Raw genomic sequence first — 18,693 nt, forward strand, 5'->3', positions numbered from 1 at the left:
TGTTTTCACTTTTTGATGAAAATTCCTTTTGTGTTTTGTTTTTGGATTCAGTGTGTGTATATGTATATATATACATATGCAACATATATGTGTGTGGTATATATGTGTGCTCAGGAGTGTTGCATCCTGACTGGAAGGAAGTGTTGCAGGAGGACCAGAAGACCTCCATGGATGGACAAGGAGCTGCTGAGGAAACTTAGAGGGGAAAAAAGAAGCTTATAGGAGGTGGAAGCGAGGAGAGGCGGCCTGGGAAGAATATAGGAACATTGTCTGGGAAGCTAGGGACCAGGTTAGGAAAGCTAAGGCCCAGCTAGAATTAAATCTGGCAAGGGATGTGAAAGATAACAGGAAAGGATTCTATAGGTACATAGCAAATAAAAGACAGTCGAGGGACAACGTGGGCCCTCTCAGGAAGCTATCGGGGGAACTGGCTACCATGGATTTGGAGAAGGCTGAGGTTCTTAATGACCTCTTTGCCTCAGTCTTCACTGGCAAATGCTCTGACCACACCACCCAAGTCTTGGAAAGCAGATGCAGGGACTGTGAGAATGAAGACCTTAGGCCCACTTTAGGAGAGGATCAGGTTCGAGACCATCTTAAGAACCTGAATGTGCACAAGTCCATGGGACCTGATGAAATCCATCCGCGGGTCCTGAAGGAGCTGGCAAATGAAGTTGCTAAACCACTGTCCATCATACTTGAAAAATCATGGCAGTTAGGTGAAGTTCCCGATGACTGGAAGAAGGGTAATATAACCCCCATTTTCAAGAAGGGGAAGGTGGAAGACCCAGGGAACTACAGCCCAGTCAGCCTCACCTCTGTGCCTGGCAAAATCTTGGAGCAGTTTCTCCTGGAAAGCATGCTAAGGCACATGAAAAACAACGAGGTGGTTGGTGACAGCCAACATGGCTTCACTAAGGGGAAATCCTGCCTGACCAATTTGGTGGCCTTCTATGATGGAGCCACGGAACTGATGGACAGGGGCAGAGCAGTTGACGTCATCTACCTGGACTTGTGCAAAGCGTTCGACACTGTACTGCACGGCATCCTTGTTTCTAAATTGGAGAGACATCAATATGATAGATGGACCACTCGGTGGATAAAGAACTGGCTTAATGGCCGCACACAAAGAGTTGTGGTAAATGGCTCGATGTCCAGTTGGAAACCTGGAACAAGTGTAGACCCTCAGGATCGGTGTTGGGACTGGTCCTGTTCAACATCTTTGTTGGCGACATGGACAGTGGGATTGAGTGCGCCCTCAGCAAGTTTGCTGATGAGACCAAGCTGTGTGGTTCGGTTGATACGCTGGAGGGAAGGGATAGCATCCAGAGGGACCTTGGCATGCTTGTGAGGTGGGCCGATGCCAACCTTATGAAGTTTAACCAAGCCAAGTGCAAGGTCCTACACCTGGGTCGGGGAAATCCCAGGCAATGCTACAGGCTGGGCAGAGAAGGCATTCAGAGCAGCCCTGTGGAGAAGGACTTGGGGGTGTTGGTTGACGAGAAGCTTAACATGAGCCGGCAGCCCAGAAAGCCAACCGTATCCTGGGCTGCATCAAAAGAAGCGTAACCAGCAGGTCGAAGGAGGTGATCCTGCCCCTCTACTCTGCTCTTGTGAGACCTCACTTGGAGTACTGCGTACGGTTCTGGTGTCCTCAACATAAAAAGGACATGGAGCTGTTGAAGCGAGTCCAGAGGAGGGCCACAAGGATGATAAGAGGGCTGGAGCACCTCCCGTATGAAGACAGGCTGAGAGAGTTGGGGCTGTTCAGCCTGGAGAAGAGAAGGCTGCATGGAGACCTCATAGCAGCCTTTCAGTATCTGAAGGGGGTTTATAAGGATGCTGGGGAGGGACTCTTACTTAGGGACTGTAGTGATAAGACAAGGGGTAATGGCTTCAAACTTAAACAGGGGAAGTTTAGATTAGATACAAGGAAGAAGTTCTTTACAGTGAGGGTGGTCAAGCACTGGAATGGGTTGCCCAGGGAGGTTGTGGCTGCTCCATCCCTGGCAGTGTTCAAGGCCAGGTTGGACAGAGCCTTGGACCACATGGTTTAGTGCAAGGTGTCCCTGCCCATGGCAGGGGGGTTGGAACTAGATGATCTTAAGGTCCTTTCCAACCCTTACTATTGTATGATTCTATGATTCTATTCTATATGTATATTTGGAAAATATGCAAACAGGCCTTTTTATCACTCATATGGAAATTTTCGTTTTGTTTGTTCTTCTCTAAATTAAAAATAACTGTTTTACTCTAAACTGTCCAAACTGATACAAAATTTTAGCATCATCTTTTGCCTAAAGCCATTGATAAGAAGACAGTCACACTAGAAGACTGTTAAGAGTTTTATGGAAAAGACCGCCTCAGTATAGTCATTGTAAGTTTAAAAAAAAAAATAAATTAGTAATTTAGATTTGATGGACTTTCTGAGCTGATCTGAATGCACTTTATATGCAGATACAGGCTCTTTCATTCCCATGTTCAGTGTAATAATTTTTTTACAGATTTTGTCTGTTGGAGTTGTTAACTATGAATGAGTTGCTATGAATCAGTTACCCTGTAAAGTGTATTTGTGTGTCTCATATATATACATATACGCAAAATTTTAATTGATCTTCATTGAATTTATTTGGAAGCGGCAATATTTATATTATACAACTTCCTTCAGTGCTCCTTATTCCATATTTCTTCATCATTAAAGTCAGCAGAATTTTGGCTGTCAAAACTCCCAACGTTGTTACCTATAGATAACTTATGTAGAGGCTTAGTAGTGATAGCCTCTTTTGAAGTGTTGTGTTAGATTTAGCTTCTACTACTGGAAAACTGAAACACCTCTCCAGTGTCTGAAGAGCAGCTGCTGTTGATATATGCTGTTGTGGCTAAGAAAAGAGTACAGATGTAATTTGTGCGATGACTCTGCATGGTAAAGGCTCTGATCCAAAGTTTCATCTGTTGTACATTTGTTCTAAAAGACAACTCTAATTTATTATTTGAAGTAATTGATGATTGTTTGCACAGTGCCATAGTATGTGCTGTTACATAGGGACTGTAGGAAGGACCTCTACGCTCAGCATGGGAAGAGAGGCAGTGCAAAGAGATGCTCAGAGAGCTGCTTTGGTACCTCGCACTGGGTCCATTTTCTTATAATGTTTTGATTTTTGTATTTTTTTTCCATCTTTTTCACAGAGTATGTGATGGAATGTCGCTTTATTGTATTTAGCTTTAGTGCTCGGGAATTTGGGTTGAGTATGTTGGTACTCGCTAAGTTATTCATACATGTGCACACGCAGAGACGTGTGTATATGCATCTACCGTCTGTTGTCTTATGGTTTACTGGTAAGATTTTTGACACATTTGGTTTAGTGAGAGCTTCAGTTCTCAAGGCAGAACTTACTAGGCAAGAATCTTCAAAGGTACAAGTAATTCATGTCTAGGTATAAGACTAGTTGAAAATTGTGGTGTATTATTGAAAGTTCGTATTTTCATAATAGAGAACAGTGAACTAGCTTTCTTGTATCACCTGACATTTAAAAATTCATATTCTCTGATTTCTAATGATCATTTTAATACACAGCTGAAAAGTAGAAATAAAAATTGAGAACAAGAATTAATTATGCAATTAATGGCTTGGAGACTAGATAACCAAAGATTTTAAAAATATATGTGATTGATTGCTGTGTGGCATTCCTTTTTCTTGGCTACACAAAATACATAAATGACCAACATGCTACATCATATTTAATTAGGAAAAAACCAGGACATTTTACAAGTATTTTTCCTAATTACTGTAAAACATTTTCAGTCCATTGACAACCAAAATGATTCACAGGTAGTCCCATGAAACTTACTGTAAACACCAACTTTGTCTTTTTCCCATCATTCACCTTGTATTCATTGGCATACTGATCAGGGTCCTGTATTTTCTCTGGAACTGTTAGTACAAAGAAAATTCTCATACTGTGTATGTTTTTAGGTTTTATAATTGTTCAAACTAGAAGGAACGTATTAAAGTGTATATATTTTGGAAAGTTTAAGGGTATTTTGTGGTGAATACGATGCTAGCAAACTGTTGCTGGTTGCAGATTTTTCCTTTCAGTGTGTTGTATTCTGAGACAGTTATGTTGATATACCAGGTATCAGAGCTATTTCAAGTTTTTCTTAAAAGTTTCAAATAAAAGCTCTATTTCAAAGTAAACCTTAACTGTAGAAATACATGCTTGCAAAACAAAACAAAACAAAACCAAAACAAACAAAAAAACCCCACCAGCTCTGCTTAGCACTTAGAACAAAAGGTTTCAGTGATTCACAGGATTTAGATCTTGTGCCTTACCTTAATCAACATCACTGTTTTGTTGTGCTTCAATATTAAAATACTGATCTGTTGTGAATTGTATTTTATCCATGCTGTTGCAAGAGAATCCCTCTTTTTATATGTACAGAAGTTTCCCTCTTTTTCTTAGTGTGAGAGTTTGCTTCAGAGAACCACGGAGTAGTTGCAGTTATCTTCCCTAGCTTCCCAGGCAGGACCAACTAGAGCCTCTTGCCCAGGATCATATCCAGATGGGTTTCCAGCCTATGTCATACTATGACTCTTTTTTCATTAAATGTGAACGATTTTGCTTTGTTAAATCCCGAAGTATTTAAGTAACACAAATATGGTTTTAGTTGGAGTCTTCAAACTTTGGAGAAATCGGAGACAGGTGAAGTAAGAAAATTTATTTTGCAGAGATGCCATCAAACATCATTAATACACAAATGTTTGTTTCGCTTTTAAAAGATATTTGAGACAGGAAAGGTCTGGATTAGTAATAATCTTAGAATATTTTTTCCTAGTAATAGTTCTTCTTTAATTCTTTTTTTATTCCCTTCTGTGACAGCTCATTGTGCTGATAAATGTGTCCATGGTCGTTGTATTGCTCCAAACACCTGTCAGTGTGAGCCTGGCTGGGGAGGACCCAACTGCTCCAGTGGTGAGTTTTCACCTGCTTCTGCCTGTCTCATGCTCTTTCCACAGTGTTGTCCTTTCTTTTGGGCAGATTACCATTGGTCCTGTGCTTAGGCTCCTGTTTTCTGGTCAAGAAGTTGTTCTGAGTTATCAGGTTCCCCTGCGTGACCTGATTTTTCTTCATTTACTTGCAAAGAGTATTATCCTGTAGCAGCAACACTAAATGTCAGGAGTTATTTTGTTCTCAGAACATGCAACTAATCCAGATCTGTTGTTCAGGCAGCATATTTTGTGAAATTTGACAGAGAGTGTGTCTGAATAAAAATAGTAATAAATTACATGAGGGAAAATTTAACCATTTAAAAACTATTACATTTGTTGTATAGTCTTTGTATATACCTACGTGTGATTCTTTCCCTAAACAGCTCTAAAGAAACACCAACTTTTTTGTAAGGCATAAAACTGAAAGAGTTAGCAATGCAGTATTACCAATCTTAATCTAGAGTGCTGGATTGTCCAAAGAAACCATCAAAAAATGTTATCTTTCTTTCAAAAAGCTTATGTATTGAGCTTTTCTTTAATTAATCAAACATACAGGAGAAATGTGTCTCACTAGACAACATAGAATGGGGAGATACTGTTGTTTATTGAGATTTCCAAGTTTGAAACATGCTGAAAAGGTGCTTTAGACAAGACAGGAACCTCTAAATCTGCCTTTGGAAATAATTCTTCCTTTCACAGGATTTTCTAGAGTCCTTTTCCCTTACCTGTCTGATATAACTCATTTTGAATACATGTGCAGCTCCTTTCCCCTCCTTCGTCCTCAATTGGTTGCTTTTGATTGCTTGTGACAGGAGCTTCAATAGCAAAAATACTTTCTGGTGTGCGTACACAACAGGCCAAAACTGAAAGAGCCTTTGTTCACATATCTTTAAGCAGTATGATCTCTGGAGAGGTTGGTGATCCTCTAAAGGCTTTTGTGCGACATTAGGGCTAAGTGGAACCTGCCAAAATTTGTTTTGGATCACTAGAGTAGTCCTAGGAGAAGGGGGGTTAGGCTGAGGAAGAGGATACTTCCATGCATGTGCTGCAGGGACATTTGTTTTGAAATTCATCCCATTCTGTGTGGACAAACTTAAGAAAAATGTGGCTTTCACCAGATTGTCCTTCCAAGTTTGAGCACGGCTATTTGTTGCTAGCTGTGCCTGACTTATCCGTGTGTCTGAGAGCTATAGCGCAAACCAAACTGAATTCAAGAACAGTGGATGGTGTTGGAAAGACAGTAAGTGATAGGGTTTGGGCACTCTGGCAGTGAGTTTTATTGTTGCTTGCCCTACATAGGAGACTTTCATGTTTTGTCTTTAACAGTATTTTCTGCATGATCCCCAAGTGGATTAGTTTTAGTCACAGAAAGGTACAAGAAGTTAAAATGAAGAGATGCTTTTTAAAAAAATACTAAATTTGTTGATATGGCAAGTTATTAATACAAGAAAAATGCATCAAATTGCTATACTGTAATAATGTCTATCATATAAACATTATAACTGTGTAACTATTTAACTGAATAATGGGGAAGGAACAATGACGGGCCAGTATTTTTGTAAGGCAGACACTTGGGGATTTAGTGGTTACTGATGATCAAATAAAATACTGTGACTGAAAGGAAGAGATTATTCTTGAAGTGTGAGATACTAGGCAAACTTCCAGATTTAGAAATCTGTTTATTTTCATGGACACAACCATGTTGGAAGCAATTGTTCTACCTAAGCACTAAACTTTTTGTAAAACTGCAGAACTAAGCTTCTCTTCCAAAGTACTATCTTTTCTCTATTAGGACTGATTATTCTCCTTACAAAGGAATTTCATCCATAAGTATTTGAGAACAGAGTTAGTCCTATTGCAGCATTTGTCCGTCTTCCAACCCCCAGCTTGATTTTATCAGTTGTTTCTCACTTGTATTTACCCACTGTGTTAAATTTTTAAACCATATGCCATGGCTTATATGTGACAGTGGCTTTCTGGGTGGTAATTGCAGACAAGTGCTTCCTAAATGCTGTAGTGTTCTCTCCAAAAATGGCATAGTGATTCCATGGACTAAATTCATGCATTGTGCAGTTAAAGCTGAATCAGCAAGCTTCCTCCGTGTCTTTGCACACCACTGTGTGGCATGGCCTAAGAACCTTTCCAGGGACTAAACTATTTAGGAGATTCCCATTTTATTTTTAGCAACCATTACCTCCTTTTTGTGATTAGTTTTACCTAATTCCTAATAGCCTATGTTACTGGCTGTTTTCAATTTAGGAAGAGACGGGCTGTCCTCTTTCAGTGCTTAATTCTACCTCAACCAATAACTCTCTTCTCCATCTGCCTTTCTGGAAACCTTATGTCCCACCTGAGAGGAAAATAGTATTGGATGTGTTCTTCTGTCAGTAAAATCTGAGTGGTGATCTTGGAATTTGGCTAATTAAATAATATCCCCTTGGGGAACATTTCCCATGTGAGATGTATTTTTTTTTTTCTTCAGGCGTTTTCCTTTTAGATAAATATACTGTATTAGGCAGTGTTTGCTTGCAGTGAATTTCAGTGGGAGGTGATGGAGATTATGATAATGTACATATATTTGAAAAGAAATACTACTTGGATTGAGACATCACTCATACACAGAACGCTTCCATTCTAGTGGGAGAGCTGACAGTCATGCAGAACAAGTTATTCTAATACAGATTTATTGGCTGAACACGGTAGTGAGGTCAGCAACAAGTGAGTGGACAGAAGATGTGTTGAACCTGTCCCTTGGAGTGAGTGAGTCAGCACAATCAGCACACTGTCAGCACCCCTTTGAAGAAGTGTCTGTGAACTTCAGGAGTATAAGTTGATCGGTTCTGGGCTGGGCATAGGACAAAATTTAATAAAAAGGACACAGTGGTAGAGATAAGTATGTTTTCAGATTAAAATATAAACAAATAGAATTTATTGAGAAATGAACAAACCAACAGAACCTTTCCCTCTCAAACTAGATCATTGTTCATATCAAATTTTTAACTTGCATGTGTCAGGTTGGATAGTTACAGATTACAAGAGTGTGAATACAGGTTGTGTATAAAGCAGTCTTCTGTAAAAGTTGCTACAGATAGTGATAGTTGGCTGTCAAGATGTGAAGAGATGATCAAACCATGTTTTACATTTGTAGATTGTTTTCTGCTTTTTTTCTGCTCACACTTATGCAACAATATTTTCTGTAATACACAATATATGGATCAGATTGTCAGTTTTAAATGTGTGTGCAAGCTAGATAACATGTGCAGCCTAACATGGAGCCCCACTAAGCAATCAGGACATTCACTTCGTTTTTCTTCTCATGCCTAGTAGCCCACAAATAATTCCTTCAAAATCAATAGGACACTTTCTGAATAAGCTGGAGCAGAGGCAAAAGGCCAAAATCAATATTACACTGACTAATCTGCAAAGGTTACAGCTTTTGTGACCGCCAAGCTGGCCAGAATAGTAAAGCAAAAAGGGAGTGACATGGTTTTGGTTTATGACAAATATGTTAGGATATTTTATGGGAGTGTGAATAGGTATTTTCTATGTTTATTCTATTCAAGTAATCTGAGATTTGTTTGAATCACTGGATTTTAATTTGTAATTTGATTCTGTTGGTAATTAATAGAGTTTCATTGGGACTATAATCTGAGGGCATGGGAGTAGAACAAGTGGCATTAAGGCATAATTTGGCTCCAGAGTTTTATAAAGCATCAGAAGAGAACTGCCTTTTTCCTCAATACACTAAGCAGAGTGTTTAAAGCTGGCATCTCAGAGAAACATTGTCTTACCTTTAAATACACTTGCTAAGGAAATTTTTAAAGTACAGTTGCTCTACTAGTGTCAGATTTCCTTTACTGCCAGGGGTGTTTGTAAAGTTCACAAATTCCATTAAAATCTCACTGTTTTCTTCATGCGGCTTGGCAGATGCAGAATATGGCAGAAACTGGATCCCTTGGCACAGCTTGTGTGAGACGCTCACATGAGTTACAAGCACTGCCAGTTTCTCAGTGGAGTTTATAATTTCCATTAACCCTGCAGAGATGGATGTGTGACTGTTTTCCATGGACACGCACTCCCAAGTGAGACAGCCCCCTTGGTGCCCGTACCAGGCAAGGTGCCTTGGAGCATCTTGTACACTCTCATGGCACAGCTTGTGAATCTGGAATTGAGCTTCTGTGACCAAGACATTGCTTTCCTTTTTGTTTGTTGAAAGCATTCTGACTAACAGAGCTTACAAGGTATGCTTGAAGAACTAGCTCATCCTTAAGTTTTCCAAGCCATTCAACAGGCTGTAGAAATAGGTTCTGGTTTGCACCAGAAGGGCTTGATTCCCAGAACACACAAATGAAATTGCAGAGTACCCTGAAAGAGAGCTACTTGCTTTCATTGAAAATGAAGAGAAGTAGCTCGTTCAAGTAATGCAGAACTGCCACCCACCACGGCTCTCACGTGGCCACATATGCAAATGCATCCTGTTAGCAAAAGTGACAGCAGGTCATAAACAGCGTCAAATTCAAGCTCTTCTTATTACATGTGTCTTTCCCAAACTTGTCACTACCCTTAATTCTGTAATTATTACTTCTGTAATTCCCCTACCTGACTTCTCCTCAGTTTTGCCAGCTGAACTCTTTATTTTCTCCTCTTAACAAGGTTGAATATCTTTAGGTCGAGAAACTAACCCACCAACAAGTTCAATCAGGTGAAAATAGGGAAAATAGGTATTAATGGAAATTACCATCACCATCATTGTTCACAAAGTCACTAACTACGGCGTCATTGTGGTAGGTGGTATCAAAATCCTCAGGACTACACAGCAGCTGTGCTTTAGTTCTAGAGTTCAGTACAAAGATGTATTTGAAATCATAGTATTTTTATGTTTAATATAATTTCTGTCCTATAAAGCATTTTGGTTTTGAAGTTCTAGGGAAACTAGTAGATTTTTATGGATTATTTATAGATTCAGCGTTTTGCTGAATTACAGTTCCAATCTTTAAGCAAAAGCAGAAACAAAAAAATATTTTCTACAGAATTGAATTTACTCATGTTGAGATTTACTGGAGGAAAGTGTTGCAGTAAAGAGAGTTAGTGTTACTGATTTGTAAACATTTTCCAATTCAGAGATTCTTTTCATTTCTGCTTTTCTCATTTCAGAAAGTCAGTATTGTGGTATTTACCTAAGTTGGTTTTTAAATGATATGTATGTAATTTTTCTGGTAACAGCACAAAAGTATTTTTAGCATTAGTTTAATTTCAACCTGCTCTATATATTGGCTGACTTGCATGTCATCAGTGGCTCACTTCGCAGGTTTTCAAGAATGTGAAGAATAAAATTTGTTGCTAATTTAAAATTAAGATGACCTTCAAGTCATTGTAAAAAATTAAAAAGGCTAATTTATGGTCCTACAAGGAGATCTGTGCAACATCAGGATCGTGGGCCACAGTCCGTTTTATGCAGTATGATCAGATTCTTACGATTTTGTAACTTTTCCTTAAATAGTGAATATTTTTAATAGGTATTATCTTAGTAGCAAGATAAAAGGAACACCAAGAACCATCTGTGTGTGTTTTCCTTAGCAATTATCCAACCTTGTGTTCTGCTGTCCAAAGCACTTTACGGAGTCTTCTGAAATTTATGGCATGTGAAAGGCATATAGTTCCAGTCTTTTACAGGATCTGAAAAACACATTTTCATTGTTCTTCCACTTCATGGATCAAAAGGCTTTTACAAAGTAAAAAAAAGAAAAATCCCTAAATTAAATTAAAGCTTAACATTTTGAATAAAAATCCTTTCTTATACACAAAACAAAAAGTAAGAATGAAGAATATGCCACAGGGTAAAAAGCCTACAGTATAACAAATGAAAACAGATAGAAACAAAAGACTGAAAGAAAATCCAGATTTAATAGAAGGTGCATTGTGAAAAAAACCCCAACACTACTAAGCATTTCTGTCTGGGATGTAGCTAAAATAAGTGTTTACTAAAAGGAATTGGTACTGAATAATTATTATGTATTATTCTATAAAGGAAAAAGATTTTTTTTTTTTTTTTCCTGATATGCATGTGCATATATTTTCGTCACATCCTGAGCAGATAAAAATACACGGAGAATAATCTTTTTATTAAATAAGACTTTCATATTTTTCTAAAGGTTGTACTTATTCTACTTTGCAGAATAACTGGCTTTGTTTTCTGGCTTTCCTGACTCACCTCTGAAATTTTTGTTTGCCATGTTCCACATTTACTGTCTTGCAACCTGGGCCGATATACAGGTTGATGTCACAAAGGACTTAATGCATCTTGTCGAATTTTGAACACACTTGGGTTTTTATAGCTTTTAGAATCAGAGGGTATTTATTTTTATTTGGCTTAAATTCCAGGTGGGAGAATTATTATCTGTTTCCTGTCCTGCACAAGTATCCTAAGGGAACAAATGCTGTCAGTTTAGATCTGCAGCTAACCAAATCATAATAGCAGAGAGTATTTTCAAGCATATTCTCTAAACTTTCCAGTGAGGATGCTGTGAATTTACGTTAATGGCAACATTTAACCTAAAAAATGGGTTTTTTTATAGTTTTTGCTTAGTGAATAAGTGAATGTTGTTCTGAACACAAACACTCTCATAAATTAAGATTGTTACAGGTATCATCTACATGGCTATGACTTTTCCTATCCTTATCAACTATTAATTAAAGATCCATAAAGTATTATACAAGTTTAGTTTTGTGTAGACCAAGGTACGTGATGCCTTAATGTAATATAGGACCTATTTGGCTGATGTAATTTTCAATATTGGCCTATTTTACCTGCACTCACTATGCTTGCCTATTAGTAGTGGTGGTTATTCCCTGATAATGCAAGTCACTTGTGGGCCCTCCTAGAAACATTACTCTTATTTATATCTTCCACTCCAAAAGACTGGAGTGGATTTTAAACAAGGCATGTTACAGTTGGTCTACTTTTAGCTGTAAATGATGGTTGTTCTTGCTCCTTGGTGGACCTCATGGCTGTCCCTGATGGGCATTTGTGGACTCCTTCTGCAAGTAAAAGTACACAACAGAAAGTTGCGTCTGCACCAGAGAACCTGTAGTTGGAGGAAAAGAAAAGAGGAAACATATAGGAAATGAGGAAGGAAGCAAACACTGATAAATGACCGTGGCAGGTAGTGGTTTGACATACTTGCTGCATCAACTTTTTGCGGACTTCACAGGAAGGAGGGGTTATAAGGTAGGGATGTAGAGGAGGACATCATAGCAGTTTTATTGCTTGGGGTATGGAGAACTGTGCCAAGCTGTAGAGGCAACTTGAGGAGTAGCAAGGAAGATAATAGTCTGAGAATGCCACAAAGGTGCTAATGTCACGGGCAATGTAAATGTGGAGGTTGATATTTGGATACTGGATGAGAAATGGTAGATGAGGGATACACCATAAAGGCGATGAAAGGACAAGGCAATAGAGATCTGAGAGTCAAAGGAGAGATGCAAAAGAAGGCACATAGATTTAGACTTGTCCTTGATGTGACAACCTAGAAAGGAAGTAAGGTCAATCAAAGATGATGTTGATGTTACGGGCAGCTTTGGTTATACATGCTGTAGCAAGGAAAACTTTCACTTACCAAAGTCTGTGGCTCCTTGAACCTATCATCTGTGGAAATTATGCTGGAGTTGGAGGAAACAAAGAGAGAGAGGAATTCTGCATGTTTACCACTGTTTGCTTATTTTAAATTTATACTTCCTAATATTTCATTCCAAGTGAGGGAGTGTTCACTATATTTCTGCTGTCAGTGGTGCAGATTTTTGGTTTCAGTTGTTTTAAAAGACCATAAAAATACATAAGCCTAATACTGCGGTAAGAATTTTCTGTTTTGGCAACAGTGGTACGTATTTCCAGAAACACACAGTGTTTGTTACAGAAAGATGTGTACGCCAGAATAAAATGTCATTCTGTTGTCTCGTGCTGCATTCAGACAGCTACAAAAAGATAGCAAGAAAAATAAATCTTAGCTTTGCTGTGTTTCTTTACTTCCGCCTCACCATTAGCAAAAAAAGAAAGACAAAGAGAGATGTTAAAATAAGCATTGCAATACACATTGTTTAGCCTGAATATCACGTTATAAAGGAAACTGTAGCATACTTAAAAGATAGTAGTTGCAAGTCAGAAGTTCTGAGGAGGTTTTTCTTCTGAAATGTTCTTTGACTTGATTTGATAGCCTTATTTTGTTCTCATTATAGGGCATTCTTTAGAGAAGTACAGAACTGTAGGTGATCAAGGTGGGATTGTCAGAAATAAACTCGTTAGTACTTTTTTTTTGTTGCCTTTTAATGAAATCAGTGAGAAAAAAAAAAAAGGAAAAAAGGCAGGAAAAAACCTAACAATTATGTGACCACATTTAATTAAAAATGTCTTTGTTTATAAGGAGCAATAAAAGAGTTGCCAAATTCTTCAGATGTGCTTCAGATTGTTATAAGAATTCATACCTTGTGCTATAAAATATCAGGGCTCCCACCATTTTAATTTGCAAATCACCAGCCGCTCAGAGGAACCATATACGTAAAACCTCATCTAGCCCAGTAGAATAACAATGTACCTTGAAATTATTATACTAGGAGATAGAGAACTTTACATCCTCAGAGATGCTACAGAAGGCCCCCAAATCATAGCAATTTGCATCACAGATTTCAATTTCTTCTTGGCGGTGATTTTTGTATCATTGAATCCTTGAGCTTCTGTATATTTCTAAAGTTGTTGTTTGGCCCTCAGTTTCCGTTAGTGTTGCTTTATGATGATGGACCATATTGTCTTAGAGTTTCATACCATACATGCTCATTTAAAATGAGGGTTAATATAATGCAGTGACCTTATTCCCAAAGGCAAACTTCTGCATTCACTGAAGTAGCCTTTTGAGAGAAAAGTTCTCTGTCCTGTAATTGTAGCATTGTGTGATGTGCACAGCAGGCACTGCGGTTACAAAAAAAGATATTCCCAGAGGAACAGACAAAACGAAAAACAACAAGATGTGTCATTAGTACCATGGTGTTTGTAAAATATTTAATTTGATAATTTTTTTTCCCCTACAGTGTAAGGTGAAGGCAGAAAGGACCCTGCAAGTCTACTATGAAAGCTGATAGGGAACAGTACAGTTAGCTGGTTCTTCTGTTTAAAACAGAAAAACCTGAGGATGAATATAACATATGTGAAAAGAGGAAGAATTACATTTGTAAGGACGGTGCTCTGTGTAAAACAGAGCAGCATTAGGCCAGTTCTCTATGATCAATACAGAAAGTTAACTTTGAGTTACTTAATTGGGTTTTGCATTTCTGCATGATTCAAACTGTTTCCAGGAGTTACTGAGGCTGAGATGCATTGTCTTTGCAATGATGTCAAAACCATTCTGAACATGGGGCTCTTATCTATACTTCGCTTCCCTTTCAGATATACCCTGTCCTGAGACAGATGATTTACAGCCCCAAATCTGTTCAGAAGCCAGAAGCTGGCACTTTTGCATGTACATGCATGTAGTGTTTGCATATGTGCCTGTGACCTTGGACCAGTGAGGACAGTCGGAGCAGCTATTCTGATTAAACTCCAGCTGACAGTCTGTAACCTGACGATAGTCATTAACTCAAACACTATCTCATTCCACCAGATTAGCAGTTGTGTGAGTTCCAGCCCAGCTTTCTTGGTGTCTGAATACTAGGAAGCAACAGAGATAGTCTGATATTAGTTCATAAATTTAGCCTCCAAAACTGATTAAAAATAAACCAAACTTGCCACAGGAAACGTTTCTACCCTTTGCCCTCTTCTTTTTTAATAGTCAACTGGGCATTGGTTTCTGACAAATCACTTTAATTTCCTATGGGGAACATTATTGATTATCAGTCAGGAGACAGAGAAGTAAAGTATGTGATTTATCCATCTTGTTCAAAATTATTATTTATTCCCATGATTCCTGCAAATTTCTCCATGGTTCTTTCCATAACTCACAGATAGATGCCAGGCTGGTGACAGACTTTCGTGAAGGACTATTGTGCAGTTGTACTATGGTTTTGTCCTGGTGGAATGCTTCACAGTTGTGCTGTAGTGAAAAATTGCATAGTCAGCATTTGTTATCCACCTGGCCATTGCCAGGGGAATGGTCATGAGACTGGAAATCCTATCAGCAGCTGAATTGATGCTTTTTATTTTAATGATTTCCTGCAAACATGAGAAGATCACACCAGGAAACTAATATATTATTATGTACTGTGTGGTACATGCTCTTGCAGTAAAATAGTTCAGAAAGGCTTAAGTTCACAGACACAGCATGTGAATGTCATTCACCCTGATGTCAGTAGATCTTCAGGAGACAGTCGGGCACATCTCAGGGAGGCAGACTGGGGATGGGATTGTAAAAAGAGCAGAGAGAGTAAAAGGCCTCCACTGCTTCGCAAATGAAGCGGTTTCTAGCAAGGCAGTTTTGCTGCTTGGGTGTTGGATGTAATCGCAGATGCATGGTGGTAAGTGTTTCTGGTCTGTGTGGCTCTGAGACGCATTATGCTGGGTCTTCAAGCATCTACAATGAACGTTGTTGCACAGCACCAGATATCCCGTTTCCAGTAACTGGTGGAAGAGCACAAGCTCACACTTAGCAACCGAGATTAAGTCTTTTGCCTGTCATGTTTTTATAGCTAGAGCATGTTCAGGCCACATTGACCCTTGCCTGAGTTCTACACTGGAACACTCCTGGGCTGGCAGTCAGTCTGAATTGTTCTGTTTGTCAGACATGCCAGAACAGGTTTTTTTGTTGTTGTTAGTGGGTTTTGTTGTTTTGTTGTGTTTGTTTGTTTTAATTTTATAATTATTCCATTAGGAATGGCTGAAATTGAAATTGTCTATTTTGTCTGGAAGCAGGAGGACGACTGTTAATCTGAAACCAGACTAATGTGTTAAACACAAAATAAAACGTAGGGGTGTCTGCTCCGTCAAGACAGAACATATGAATGTCTCAGACATCTCACTACCCCTACATGTATTTATATATATCCCAAAATAGCTAGTTTCCTGACAATTTGAGGACTGGTTAAGCATGAGGCTTATACTTTCTATTCCATGCAGACATGTTGAAAATACAGCAGTTCTGACTGAATGTGAGTTATTATGGGGAAAGGCAACTTGTGAGATACTGTGTGCTGTATAGAGCAGTGCATTGTGGTGTAGTTCAGAACAAAACCCACAACGTGTTCAGAGAGAGGCCAATAATAAGATGGACAGTTGTTCTGACAGTTTGACAGCATTACTGGGTGTTTATAATACATACAGTACTTTCTGTTGCTTTGTATTTTATTGTTTTCAGGTACTTGCAATATATCCATTATGGATTTATGTTCTAGTGACCTCTCCTGGAAAAAAATCTTAAGGAGTAGGTTCTTTAAAAGACCTAATCCCTTTCTATTTGTGTAGCCCGAGTGAACAGCTCCTATAGCTGAATAGTGCCTGCCCTGAGGAGGATTCTTGAATTACTTTGCATTAGTCTAGGGAAAGTGTGCCTGTTTTCTGCTTGGCTTTTTTGCTCCAGGTGAAGACTGGGAGAACAATGGTTGTCAGTCTTCCAGAAGAGAGCCAGTTGCTGCAGTTGAGGCTTTCCCGTTGTACTGCTTTTATCAACAGAACATAAAAATAAAATCAGATCATTTGACCATATGATTAGCATTCCTGTTGAACTCTAGGTGTCCTTAATCTTCTGGCTTTTTAGAGAACTCTGGTGTTTTTCACTGAAGAAAAAGATCTTCCTTAGCATTAAGGTTTTTCTTTTGATACTGAAATAACCGCTGCCTGGTTTGCTTATAGGGTTTTAACGGGCTTCATTGGGGCAGACAAGAAGAGATGCTTTTGGATGATCATGAAGACACATTGGATAACCAAATTTGTAACACCCAGATGAAATTTAGCCATATAATCTTTAATTTCTATTGCTCAGTGAAACACTTCTTGTGTTTTCTTTCACCCTATCAGTATATTGCAAGATTGAAAAGAAAATACTTGTACCTGTGTAAACAAGTAGGAACCTCTGAATTGAAATAAAATAATAATCTTATATTGAGTAAGCTTTACAACTTCCTTGTGGGATTCAGACAGCTGTTTATGGGTTTAGACTGCATTTTTTTAATTTTTAAGTTTGCAAGACTTCTCTGTGTAAATGGAAGCTCACTGCAACCGTAACTGTTAGTTGATGGTAGAGTCATAATGAAGAGTTTTGACAATGAAGGAACTAGAACTTGCACTTATTTCACAGCTTAAGAAGTCAATTTGTGTGTATAAATTAATTCTTTCTGCCTGCCAAGATCCTTGAGGACCAGGGAGAACTAAGGATGTACTACATGACTATTTCCATTTTGTAACTTTTTTGGTTTGTTGTTTACAGTTGACTCATAGTATCTTCAGTGCTGTAACATAAGCTATTATGAAACTGCTGTAACTTTTTTCTTCAACCACTTCAGCATGTGACAGTGACCACTGGGGACCTCACTGCAGCAGCCGCTGCCAGTGCAAGAACGGAGCCTTGTGCAACCCCATCACTGGAGCCTGCCACTGTGCATCAGGTTTCAAAGGCTGGCGCTGCGAGGAACGCTGTGATCAAGGAACATATGGAAATGACTGCCATCAAAGATGCCAGTGTCAAAATGGAGCCACCTGCGACCACGTGACTGGAGAATGCAGATGTCCTCCTGGATACACTGGTGCCTTGTGAGCATTGGTATATTATTTGTGGGGGAAAGATGCGAGTCTTAAATAGTGCTAACAAGACAAATTAAGTTTAGATTAACTTTTAATACTCCACTGTTAGTTTGGCTGCTGTGTAGTGCAGGAAAGTGGGGCTGGTGGCTAATAAGCAGTTGGGCAAACTGTGTTGCAGTGCATATTCAGATGTGTAGCTGAAAGCCCTCTTAATCTGTACTTCTAAGTAAAAGCTGCAGAAAGCAGCAGGAGCTTTCATGACCACATGAAAATGGTTTGGCTACACGTTTGGAAAATCGCATTGAAACATAGAATTATTTGGCTTTGTCATTCCAGAATAGATTTTGGGCTTTGTCAGTAACAACAAATGAGCATCATCCAGTGTAGAAAGATGTATCTTTAAGAAGAAATAATTCCTAGATTGCCAGGTGTGTTTCCTTAGATTTGTTGCATGGATGCTGTACAATATTGAGCATGCATCTCTTTCTGTTGGATTGATTTCTGTTTTGTACTTTTGGCTAGAAAAATTAACAATAGCGTTAAAAATAGAGAGGTGGCTGGAGACTGGAGTATGTGCCGAAGTAACAGCTGTCTCTGTTGTACACTGCCACCTCCCTAGCTGTGAGGACCTCTGTCCCCCCGGGAAGCATGGGCCCCAGTGCGAGGAGAGGTGCCCCTGCCAGAATGGAGGCATCTGTCACCACGTCACCGGGGAGTGTGCCTGCCCACCAGGATGGACGGTAAAAACACTTCCTGAAATCAACACAACCTTGTAAAACTTCCTTATTTGTAGATTTCAGGCAGCACCAGAAAAGAGTAGCAAATGAGGATAGCAAATGCAGTCTGCCTGTTGCCAAGAGTAATGAGAAACGTATTTTAAAGGACTGGAATAAAATACTTGCAAAACCATCTGTTACTGAACATCCTCCAGTTCTGTGCCGCCTTTTTAACTATCAGTTTCTCGGAAGCAAAATCTATGATTCATACTGTG

At 38.9% G+C, this 18,693-nt stretch overlaps 1 protein-coding gene across 2 annotated transcripts in view; it reads left to right on the plus strand.

Moving 5' to 3' along the window:
• MEGF10 (multiple EGF like domains 10) overlaps nt 1-18,693 on the plus strand; it is a 102,205-nt gene that overhangs the window by 32,682 nt on the left and 50,830 nt on the right. For both annotated transcript variants that reach the window (XM_030512614.1, XM_030512613.1), the window contains exons 5-7: nt 4,878-4,970; nt 17,465-17,711; nt 18,322-18,442. In XM_030512614.1, coding sequence (XP_030368474.1) covers nt 4,878-4,970; nt 17,465-17,711; nt 18,322-18,442 — 461 coding nt within the window. The remainder of the gene's footprint in view (nt 1-4,877; nt 4,971-17,464; nt 17,712-18,321; nt 18,443-18,693) is intronic.

Source organism: Strigops habroptila, chromosome Z (genome assembly GCF_004027225.2).
Source record: "Strigops habroptila isolate Jane chromosome Z, bStrHab1.2.pri, whole genome shotgun sequence".
NCBI classification, from domain to species: Eukaryota; Metazoa; Chordata; class Aves; order Psittaciformes; family Psittacidae; genus Strigops; species Strigops habroptila.